Source organism: Melitaea cinxia, chromosome 11 (assembly GCF_905220565.1).
Source record: "Melitaea cinxia chromosome 11, ilMelCinx1.1, whole genome shotgun sequence".
Taxonomy (NCBI): Eukaryota; Metazoa; Arthropoda; class Insecta; order Lepidoptera; family Nymphalidae; genus Melitaea; species Melitaea cinxia.
Genome location: NC_059404.1, coordinates 5,555,235 through 5,568,081, shown reverse-complemented (window position 1 = coordinate 5,568,081; position 12,847 = coordinate 5,555,235). Strand labels below are relative to the sequence as shown.

At 30.9% G+C, this 12,847-nt stretch overlaps 2 protein-coding genes across 2 annotated transcripts; both read right to left on the bottom strand.

Annotated features, from left to right (window-relative positions):
- Positions 1 to 3,586: 3,586 nt before the first annotated feature.
- Positions 3,587 to 5,479, bottom strand: LOC123658027 (homeotic protein proboscipedia-like). Its single transcript, XM_045593508.1, has 2 exons — positions 5,384 to 5,479; positions 3,587 to 4,792 (listed from the first exon to the last, which is right to left on the bottom strand). Exons 1-2 carry the CDS (start codon positions 5,477 to 5,479, stop codon positions 3,587 to 3,589), a joined length of 1,302 nt encoding a protein of 433 aa, XP_045449464.1.
- Positions 5,480 to 11,158: 5,679 nt separating this feature from the next.
- On the bottom strand, positions 11,159 to 12,630 carry LOC123658026 (homeobox protein engrailed-2a-like). The gene is made up of 2 exons (XM_045593507.1): positions 12,556 to 12,630; positions 11,159 to 12,118 (listed from the first exon to the last, which is right to left on the bottom strand). Exons 1-2 carry the CDS (start codon positions 12,628 to 12,630, stop codon positions 11,159 to 11,161), a joined length of 1,035 nt encoding a protein of 344 aa, XP_045449463.1.
- Between the last annotated feature and the right edge of the window lie 217 nt (positions 12,631 to 12,847).

The window sequence follows — 12,847 nt, the reverse complement described above, 5'->3', positions numbered from 1 at the left end:
ATGGATTTTTATTAGAGGCACTAATTAGTATTAAAGTTTTTACGTCCTTTGAGCAAGGGTAAGGGAAACATTTTAAAAGGCACACTTTTTTCGATTCTATTTTAACTGCGTTCCTTCAACTGGAGATATTAGTAGATATTATGGATCACTTAAAAATTCCTAAACCTTTACAAAATTTATTTTGTCTTAATATACGACCTATTCTGGCAACGTACTTCTGCATAACCGTGCAACACTATTTTTCTTAGCCCTAAAAATGTCGGTAAAGTGAAATATTAATACTAACCGCCACATACAACTAAAGAACCGCATATGGAAATGAATTTTTTTCCTCGTAGAATGTTTCATTGTAAATTATAGCCGTGCTTACGCACTTACGAAAGTTATCATGCGGAACGAGTTTATCAAAGTAGCTCGTCTATTTAAACATTCAAATTTATAAATATGATTAATTTAGACCCGAAAAAAAAAGTGTATGTGTGTGCAATTTACACACGGTAGAAACGAAACTTCTGAAAAGGTTGGCTGATTTGTTTTACCGACGATGATCACAGTCTCGTGAAAAATGTCGTAAGCGCCGAGCGGAACGCGTCACATGTAAGTAATATAAATTACGATCTTGTTCTTTTTTGTGTTTCTTTCTTTATCGTGTTGCATTTATGTTTCATCGAGTTTCTAATCACGTTTCTAAAAAAAATTCACTTTAAATAATTTAAATAAAAAAACAGAAACGTGAAAGTGTGATTTGAATACCATAGAAGTACTATGCACTTTATAATTTACCCTTTAACTAGAACAATACAAACATTTTAAATATGATTAACATACCCAAACATTGTTATCTACGTTATTCGAATACAATTTTAGAATAATAATCACTACATATTGTATTGACAATTAGTTATTATTTTGGACAACACCAGTCTAATATATTTGTTTACAGTTCTATATTTCGCTCTTTTATATCGTTTGTTTATAGATAAGTTTTCATTATGTATTTAACTTGTCCTACTCATTTGTAAAAAAATAACAGGTAAATAAATGATCATTAAATAATAAGAATCCAATCATCTCGTTCGTTTTTCTTGAACGGAAAGTAGACAATGTTTAAATTGGGTCAATTTATTACCTCATAAATTTAATAGTTATTAGATAAAAAAGCTCCCGTATCCCTTCATCAAAAAGAGTTTAAAAAACGTTTGTACCTATTAGCAAGTCTTCATATCGAATAAAGGTAGGCAATAATAAATTACGACATATGAATTTAAATTGTATCATAGGAATATTATTGTACATATATTATTGTTAATAATAAGTATTTCAAATGATTTGTACTAACGAATTAAATTAAACTTAATTTTAAGATGCTTAACAAACTCACGCAGCCGTCTGTTCTATTTTATTCTTAAATTTATTGTAATAATTTAATTATCATTGATTCAATTCAATATATATCTATTTTACGTATTTTTGTAATGAAACACTCTCATGTAAGCTGTGTGTGCCTATAAAATTGATGTAACATTCAATTGTTTTTACCTTTTGCTGATGATTAGAGTGAATTTGTTAGTGTCTACCTTCTAGGCGCATTATTATAAATAAATACATAAAGAAATAAATTAATAAATAAATGCCATCAAAATACTGAGGGCGGAAAGGTATCTTTCAATCTAGGAACCGTATTTCTACGACCACTAAAACAATTTTATATGAAAAAAAAATTTCATTGCTATTCAAGATAATTCAGATTTCTGCTAAAAATTGTTATTTCGGTTACAAAAATAAAAATATATATCCGTAATGAAGTAAATTAATAGTAGGACAATTTATTTCATTTCGCAATTTATTTAACAACACTTGTCCACTTTTTAATTTTTTTTTCTTCTTTAAAAAATAATAAACTTTATTTATACAAAATATTATACATATTTACAATTCACAACTTACGAACTAAATATTTACAGATAGTTTTGGTATAAATCATGTCCGCGTGGAATTGTGCCAAGAATGCTGGCAGCATTTCCCCGTTGAATCGCTATGCCGATTCTCTGGACTTTTTAAATGCACCAAAATTGTAAAACGCTCTCCTGAAAACTTAACAAAATAAGATACAGTGTTCTTCATATGAGGTTTCGATATGTGCTTATATGGATGTGTTGCAGTTTATAATAAAACAAAGCTTTTTGTAAAAAGTAGGAAACTGCGGAGTTCCTTTCCATTGTTTTGAAGAATCTATGGCGTCCATAGTAATTACTTTTTAATTATAATTAATTCATTAAAACAAATAAAATTTTAGTTAATTTTGTATTTTAATTTATTTTAGAAAGCCAGCATTACAATAAATTAGTATTTGAAGTAAGCTGTCTGAAACTTTCATAGTACAGCGCCATCTATTAGAAAGTCCTTAAGTTACGACGTAAATGGCCACTTTTCACTTTATTTGCTTATTATGACTATAATTTTTTTTTTGAAATGAAATTAAAATACGAAGGGCCTGTTTTACCAGTTGTGGATAACGCTATTTGACAGATGACAGTATTCGACAGTAAAAAGTTTTTGATTCATTATTCTTTTTGACCATCGCATTCCACTGTATTTATTTCTATTCGTAAATATAAACGTAAAACTTTAAATTTTTTTTATCTGTTGTATATTGTCAACCATCAAATACTCTCTTAAGAAGTAATGATATCGAGCCATTTTTGAAGAGATTGATCACTGGTGACTAAAGTGGATTGTCTACGATAAGAATATGTATATGAAAGAGATCGGAGTCAAAGTTCAATCAAGCTTCAAAGACTATTGCGAAACCTGAGTTGACAGGCAATAAGGTGATGTTGAGTGTATGCTGGGATTAGAAGGTCATAATTCATAATGAGTTTTTAGCGCCGGGCAAAACGGGAAAAACATATTATAATTAATGTAAATAAATTTAATTAAATCTTACCTTTAATTACTATATAAAATACAAAGAAAATTTTTCCCCGACACGATTAGGTATGTATATAACTCGTCAGTTTCACCTATCTCGGAGTATAATACAGTTTTTTGATGAAATAGCCAGAGATCAAATTTTTTTTTTTTTTTTTGATAAACTCCATGTATATTCTCTATTCTGCCACGCATACATTTTTACTGACTTCAAACAAGGAAGAGATTCTCAATTCGACTGTATTTTTAGGTGTAGCTCATAACTTTTAGTTGGATATACCGATTTTAATTATTATTCTTTTAAACAAAATCTATGGCTTGTTTAGATCGAAATCTATATAAGTATTTATATACTCTAAATGATGATAATACTCAACTGAGAACACTAAAACACAATATTTTGTTATGTTACTCATGAATTATAAACAGTTTTTAAACGTATTATTTTGAATTTTGTAAAGTAATTTTAAGTTTCACTGCAGACATATTAATGAATAATAGAGAAACGTTTCATTATAAAATAAACAGGGTTCTATTGTGGAAGAAAATAAAGTTATAAAAATATATTTAAAGAATTAAATATTTATTATCAATTTATTTTATATTAATAATTATAATCATATTAAATAATAACAAAATGTACAAAATAAATTCCTTAAATTAGGTCCTCAAGCTGCATGCTTTGGATCCATGATACATCCCAAAAGTTGTCGTCATTGCCTTCGTTTCTACAAGCATCGCCGGCTTTTCCTGTCTTATGCGATACTCCTTCAAACGTCACCTCGTTGACTGAATTTGGTATAAAGCAATTCATAGCAAATTCTGGTAAATTTAAATTGTTAGCGCTTGCTGTAGTGTTTTTCACATCATCAATTGAATGTTGCTGTATTGGCACATTTTTGATATCTTTGACTGAATCCATCATGAAGCAATTTATACCAAGTTCTGGTAAATCAAAATTGGTTATACTTGTAGTAGTACTCGTTGCCTCTTCATTAATCTTCATGCTATCTTTTTTAGTCTCGTTGATATAATGTTGCTGAAATGGCACATTTATTTCACAGTAATTCGTATCAAATTTTGGTAGTTCTATACTGTTATCCGATGTTGTTGTAGAATAGGAATTTATTGATTCATTTTCAATACTCGCCATTAAAGTTGAATAATCTTGTTGTGCCGACATTCCAGCTACTCCTGCCAATTGTTCAGCACCTAAATTGTGATGATACTGACTATTGTTGGAATATGATGAATACATAACTACATTTTGATCGTCAAACGGTTGCTGTACATTTGAAACGCTTATTGTTGTACTCGTTGCTTCATCTTCATCCAATTCCATATTAACTTTTTTATCTTTCATTCTGCGGTTTTGGAACCAAATTTTAATTGTACGTTCATTCAAATTTAATATATGTGCTAATTCTGTTCTCCTACCACGCTCTAAATATCGATTTCTACTAAATTCGTTTTCAAGGTTCATCATCTGACAACTTGTAAATGCTGTACGTACGCGCTTTCTTTTCTTTAAAACACCTATTTTGGGATTGGTATTATTCCAAGTTGTTCTTGCAATCATGTTTTCTCTGTTAGTTACTGCACCAGACCACAGATCCTTCAGTCCGTTGTATTCTCCATGGTTCATTACTCCAGTATTATTACAAGCATTATATGAATTCTGGAAACCACCATTCTGCCCTGTGTTTGTACTTGTACAACAATTTCCACCATAATTTTGAGTATTAAAATGAACTTGTTTGTTAAGACAATTGAAGTGAGTTCTTTCGACCGTGCTGTAGATACCACGGGATCCGGGAAAATTTACTAAATTATCTGCATATTGATGATTACTTCCCGAAACCTGCTGAAAAAAAGCAAAATTTAAGTTTTAAAAATTCATTTGAAGGTGACAGATGCAAACATTCCGTATTCGAGACAAATTAGACATGACGTGTATTTCTCTTATGGTGAGATACGTACTAACGGTTAAACAAATGGCACAATATGGCTTGTTAACTTCAACTTTTAAATCTTTTATATAAAATTCGCGTGTCACAATGTTAGTTAAAATAACCACTTTTTACTTAATTCACATGGATGTGTACACGGTAATTATACAAAAATTACATTTTTTTACAATTTTTGTCTGACTGTCGTCTGTCTGTCTGTCTGTCTGTTTGTTCTGGCTAATCTCTGAAACGGTTGGACCGATTGTGACAGGACTCTCACTGGCGGATAGCTGGTGTAATAATGAGTAACTTAGGCTACTTTCATTTGAGTTTTTTTTTATAACTGAAAACTGAACAGTAAATATTTTGTTAAGTTCCACACGAACAAAGTCGCGGGCACAGATAGTTATAAGATATATGGCAAAACAACATTTGCGGGTTCAGCTAGTTTAAATATATAATCACATAACTGTCTAAATATAATTAAAAAAATATATATTTACCATTTCATTTGGCTTTATAACGTTACTGTATGCTTGGTTCCACTGGTTATCACTGGAACCGTTTTGGTAGAACATATTCGAACTTGACTGAGACATTTTAAAGCAGAAATATTAAATACGTTTAATTAAGTAATACACCTGACGGCTGTAACGATTTCGAAGCTTTTAAATGTATAGCATAACTATGAAGTACTATATATACACCCCCACTAATTATTTTCGATTTAATAATCGATCCGACGAAAAAATTTATGTGTATCAATTAGTTAATTGTTTCTTTTGTTAGTATTTCCTAGTTAGCAGTACTACTTAGGTTTATAAACATTTTGAACCGTCGTTAAAGAAAATATTTTCGAACTAGGACAAAAAAGGTTTGGGTATCGATTAGTTAATCGTTTTTTAATTTTAATGTGTCGTCAATTATTCTATAATTAGTTTAAACTATTGTCAATCTAATTATATTATTAGACGTAATAGTTATTTATCAAATTTCAGGTTTTGAAAACCCAAAAAAAATGAAATATTATGTATATTTTATTTTATTATTTTTAGGAAAACTTTCAGCTAGACAATCGTATTATAGTTTTGGAATTACTACTAAAAGGCCAATTACAAGTTTTCACTGTTATTTTTATCTTTTTTATTAATAAAATAGATGTGTGTGTTTTATTGTTATTGTGTTTTTAATATAATTATAACTGTGGTGATGCATTTGTGACTAATTCATCCATTTTAAAAATGATTTTATTTTTTATATATTTATTTATAACTAGGTCGGCAAACAAACGTACGGCTCACTTGATGGTAAATGATTACCGTAGCTTTTAGACATCTGCAACACCAGAAGCATCGCAAGCGCGTTGCTGATAAATCCCCCCTGGAGCTCTGGTCACCTTACTCACCAACAAGAAGATAACACTGCATAATTATTTAGCTGTGATCTTCTGTATGGTTGAGGTACTACCCCTATCGGAGTGCTCCGTATTTTGTGCAGGAAATGTCCCGCTGTACCCTACCTTAGTTTGTTTTATAATAACATTTACTTTTTTTCTTAAATCTATATTTTTTTTTAATTTTCTTCCCAGTTTAATTTTGATCCTATACAAAGCGTCAGTTTTCAGTCACTACGCTTCTGCTGTTATTTATGTCGCGAGGATTTACTGTGTAATATTGTCCCGCTTTTATAGTCTAATCTTTTACAACTCATTATACCAGTTAAAATTCTTAACAGAAACCTTTTTTGAAAGAGCATAAGCTTCGAACAGCTATAACGTCTAGAATACAATCAATAGCTACCAAAAAATTGTATTTATAGGCATCGTTATTAAGAAAATGTTAATTATATACAACAATTATCTCATCCCTAAGGGGTTCATCATCCCAAAGTATTCCTATTAATTATAGCATTTTGGCTAATTATTACTACTTAATATGAACTAATCGTCTTTTCAATCATCATCATTTATTTTCTGCTTCATAAATACATATAAAATTTACACGTCTCATTACTGCACCTAAATATATCTTTTTTTTTTCAATAAAATGTAATTTCTAAAAATTGTAACAAAGCCTATATTAAATATTTAAATAAAATCTTTTCCGACATGAGCCATAATTATGCTATTATTATTTAAATAGGTACTAAACGCTACTAGATGTCGTCGTAGTAGTAATATTAGATTTATATTTCAGATTTCTTAGTTAATAAGTAAATTAAATTGTTTGTACTTTGTGCTAATGTCAATCGTAATGATATCTAATTTAGCTACGCACTTAATAAATAACTTTTTTAAAGAATAATGAAAAACCGCCGGACCTAATCATTATTGCGTTGTCATGTCACTATCGTTAGTTAAGTTTTAGCGACTTACTTACAAGAACTTAAATGTAAATGAGTAAAATTAATATACAATTCTATACAATTATACGTAACTTATAATAACGATTTTTTTTTATCTATAGTATAATTTCGTTGTAATTTTCCGTAAATTATAAAATTTTAATATTCGTGTACGAAAATGGTAGCCGTTTAGGTTGTAAGCTAATAATTCTTAACAAATGGCGCTGCAGGTAGGTACTTCAAATTCTTAGGACAAGTGGAGAAGTGTAGCGAAAAAGTTGTGTGAGTAGATCAAGGTGGATACCGAAATCGTTTATGCAAACGTCAACCTAATCTAATTGTTTTTTTTTTTTTTATATGGTTTATTTGAAATGTCTGTTCGTAAAACTAAGTGTTTTTGCATGTTTTCTGCTCGATCGGAGAGTTGTTAATGGTTAGTGAATCGTGTTGTGGGAAAAAACATTTTTTTATTTTTACAATTTCATTCAGGGTTCGTATATCATTTACTTTTTAACCGACTTCCGAAAAAAGAGAAAGTTCTCAATTTGGTTGTATTTTTTTATGTATGCTTCCTCAGAACTTTTGACTGGTTGGACCGATTTTGATGATTTTTTTAAATCGAAAGGTGTTGTATATAGCTAACATTTTTTTTTTTTTTTTTTTTTTATACAATGATAGGCTTGCGTTTGACCACTATTTCACCTGATGATAAGTGAAAATGCGGTCTAAGATGGAGCACGCTTACCTAGAAGTAACCTATTCACTCGCGACTTAAAGATCCCCAGGTTATAATTTTCTGGAAACACAGACGCTGGTAGAGAGTACATTATAGACATTTGTTCCTTCCTAGTTATATAATGTATTTACCCGACTATTTTTTCGTTAACCTTTGCTGTATTGTAATACCTTATAATTTTAACCAACGTCCAAAAAAGGAGGAGATTCTCAATTAAACTGTATTTTTTTAATGTGTGTAAAGTTACTTCAGAACTTTTGACTGGGTGGACCGATTTAGACAAAAAAATTTTTAATCGAAAGGTGGTGTGTATCATTAGGTCCCACTTAAATTTATTTGAGATCTAACAACTACTTTTCGAGTTATATCCAATAATGCGTTTTTACTTGACTATTTTTTTTTTTTTTTTTGTCGATCTACGTTGTATTATACCGCATAACTTTTTACTGGGTGTGCCGATTTTGATTATTTTTAATTTCATCAAAAGCTGATGTTTATCATGTGGTCATATTTAAATTTCATTGAAATCTGATAACAACTTTTTAAGAATTCTTTGATAACGCGTATTTACTTGACTATTTTTTTTTTCGTCTACCTACGTTGTATTACTTGTCGATGTAATCGAAGTCGGTTTTTTTCATTTGCGAGAAAATATAATTATTTACTGAGGTTATCGATTACTTCTTGTTTTAATCGAAAACAGATGCTTGTCTTGTGGCTCATTGAAATTTGATTGACATCGGATAACTACTTTTTGATTAATCTTTTACAACGCACTAGCGACCCGCAATACTGATACTAAATATACTACAGAATGTCGTTATATGCAACGTTCACAACTTTTTTGTCATTAGACAATACAAACATATTTTCTTTAAAGTTTACTCTTGAAACAGCAACATATAATTGGCGATAATGTGAAAAACACGCAGCGCTCAAATCTAAGCCTGCAACGTTGAAAGTTTGACCCTGCGATTTAATTATGGTTTATAAAATTTACTCAGTTCTTGTTTGAACTCACGCCTTAAAACTATACGTATGATTATGAACAAATTTCTATATTATTAGTGTGTGCTGCAGTAAAAAATATTCTACTTACTATTCGTTTGCTATTTTACGTATTTAATATAGATTGATATGGCCCTTTACAGCATGTAATTTAAATGGATATTTTCGAAGATATTACAGTTTTAAAATTCAAGGACATAGCGGTTGAGGCGGTACCGGTTTAAATGCGTATTTAAAGTAAATAATTGGATAAGGATCAATGCTGAATTGCTTTTTGTTATAGTGAGAATGTGGGCAAACGAGCAGACGAAGCCGTCTGATGTTAAACGGCTACCGTCACCCATGGACATCTTCAACATAAGAGGAGTTGCAGGTGCGTTGCCGGCCTTTAAAATCGCTTCTTAAATAACCCATTATTTCTCGTAAAAAGTAAAGGATAAAAAATAGTTATTGTGGGTTATCCTTAAGAGATAGACATGTACCGTCGTGGACTTTTTTGTAGAACTTTTTAAGGCTAACAAAACTGTAGTACATTATTTTAATCCATCTCATAGGGTTCAGGCAGAGTATGCAATTTATGCGCAAAAAAATGAGTTTTTTTACTACATCACATTAGAAACCTCTAAAATTATCAGTTTTTCTCTTCTATATTATTATACATATAAACTTTCCTCTTAAATCACTTTATGTATTTAAAAAAACGGAACACGGACAGCGGAAAGCGACTTTGTTTTATAATGAAACGCACCATTTTTGATTTAAAAAAATCATCAAAATTGGTCCGGTATATATATATATATATATAATAGAATTGAGAACCGCCTCCTTTTTGGAAGTCGTTCTTTATATAAACGTTTTGTAAGTATCGTAATGAGTAAGAATTCTCATTCATAGTCCTATTATGTGCAACAAACACAATTTATTCTACGTTGTAAAGGAGTCGTTTTAAATTTAAAATACCTAGATGTATTTTTAATTTCTTTGTATTATTTCTAAATACCTAAACTTTGTTGCATATATTGTGTACCAACAAGAAATGAAAACTGCTTATGATGGAGATCTAAATAAAAATTAAATTCTCCTTTGTTTAACAAAATAAAATTATTTTTCTTGGATTTGCTATTTTCTTTTCAGAAATGATTTGAGTGAAATGTAGTTTTATAGTTTATATACATAAATTACATAGGGAAATAAGGTAACTGAAGTTTATTTGTAACAAATAAAAAATAAAAAAACCACTTAAAAGAATTCATTATTTATTTTAACTAAAATATTTTACAAAATAATTTTATTTGCTGGCAAACGAAAAAAAACCGACTTCAATTAGATCGACAAGTAATACAACGTAGGCAGACGATAAAATAGTCAAGTAAATACGCATTATCAAAGATTACTCCAAAAGTTGTAATCAGATCTCGATGAAATTTAAATGTGACCACGTGACTAACATCGACTCTATGTCTCCATTTCTATTCGTCACCACGCTGATGGAATTAGGTATGAAGCAGTTCATACCAAATTCTGGTGATTTTAAATAGAAAGTACCTACTTTGGTAAGTCTTTAGATTAAGACCCGTCGAATAAAAAAAAAATCTTACATACCTAAACTCAAAATTTGACCTTTGTCGGGCATAATTTCGTTTCCAAAAAATTACCCTAACCTATCTAACTTAAAAATTTGACCATTTATCGGCATAATTTCGGTGCAAAATTATTTTTTTTAACTGAGGTAGGGCACAGCAGGAATTTCCTGCTCAAAATATGGAGCAGCCCGACTGGGGTAGTACCTCGACCTTACAGAAGATCACAGCAAAATAATACTGTTTTCAAGCAGTATTGTGTTCCTGTTGGTGAGTAAGGTGACCAGAGCTCCTGGGGGACTGGGGATTGGGTCGGCAACGCGCTTGCGATGCTTCTGGTGTTGCGGGCGTCTATAAGCTACGGTAATCGCTTACCATCAGGTAGAGCCGTACGATTGTTTGCCGACCTAGTGACATAAAAAAAAAAAAATTTGACGGGTCTTAATCTCAAGACTAGCCCCTACTTTTTCAAATATCTTTGTGTCAAATTTATTTGACAACAATTCACAGCAAATTTAATTTATAGTTAATGATTATCCGATGCAACTAAAGAATAAGAACTAATTGACACTTTAATAAAGTTGAAAGTACTATTAATTGTGCGTTTAAATTTAAATTTCATCATCAAGCAGCATATTTCGGATCCACGATATGTCCCAATTGTCGTAATTATTTCCATTTGTAGAAACGTGGTCAGTGCTAGTATGTTCCTGATGCGACAAATTTCCAATCGTCCCTTCGTTGCGCGTGTGTTCATTTGTCTCATTGATATAATGTTTTTGCAATGGCACATTTATTTCACGGTAATTCGTATCAAATTTTGGTGGTTGTACACTGTTATCCGATGTTGTTGTAGAATAGGAATTTATTGGTTCATTTTCAATACTTGCCATTAAAGTTGAAAAACCTGGTTGTGCCAACATACCAGCTACTCCTGCCAATTGCTCAGGACATAAATTCTGATTATACTGACTATTTTTGGAATGTGATGAATACATAAATGCCTGTTGATTGTCAAACATTGGCTGTAGATTGGAAACCACTCCACTGGTAGTTGTCGCTTCATCTTCACTAAACTCCAAATCAATTTTTTTATCTTTCATTCTACGGTTTTGGAACCAAATCTTAATTGTACGTTCGTTCAAGTTGTGTTTTTGTGCTAATTCTAATCTTCTACCGCGCTCTATGAATCGGTTTTGACTGAATTCGTTTTCCAATTCCATCATCTGACAACTTGTAAATGCTGTTCGTACGCGCTTTTTTTTTTTAAAAACCCCGTTTTTGGGTTTGGTGTTATTCGAATTTGTTCCTGCAATTGCTGCACTAGACCACACAACGTTGTTGTTGTAGTAATTGTTACTGTTGGCTTGCTGAAGTAAATTTCCGTTGTTTGGACTGCTATAGAAATGCTGGAACCTAGCATCTTGTCCAGTTATTGTACTTGTATTATAAATGCCACCATTATTTGAATTATTAAAATGCACTTGTTCATTTGTTGTTTCGGCAGTGATTCCACTAGGACCGGGGCAGTTATGTGATGTGACTGCGTATGGTTGATTACTCCTCAAAATCTGCAGGAAAAAAAGCAAAGCAAAATTTTGGTTTACTTAATGCATAAAAAGGGTGATGGATCCAGTTTACAAGTATTCGAGACAAGTTGAAAATATGTATTTACTTTATATTAAGATGGGTGTTTTGGCAAAATAAATAGCATGAGCAATATATAATATATTAATTTCACCCTTTTGACTTCTAATAACATAATTCTCTCAACTATAATCTTATATATAAAATTCTCATGTCACTATGCTAATTACAATACTCCTCCGAAACAGCTGGAACGGTTTTTATGGAATTTTGTGTGCATATCGGGTAGGTTTGAGACTCAGCCGACATTTGTTTTTCATACCGCTAAGTTATAGGGGGGGGGGGCGATTAAGAGGGTTAATAATACATAATTATGTAAAAACAACGTTTGCGGGGTCAGCTAGTCAAAAAATATATTTACCGTTTCATTTGGCTGGAACCACTGGTTGCCACTGGAACTATTTTCGTAGAACTGATTTGAGTTTGACTGATACATTGCAAATCAAGAAATGAAATAATAGCACATATCCGCTGTGACACTTTCGAGCGCTGAATAGCATTTAATGGTATTACATCAGCATATGGCCCTATATACACCACTATTATTATCGATTTTAATTAGCGATCCAACAAAAAAAGTTTTGGTGTATCAATTAGTTAATTGTTTCTTTTGGTAATATTTACTGGTAGCAGTTAATTTAGTAATCACTTTA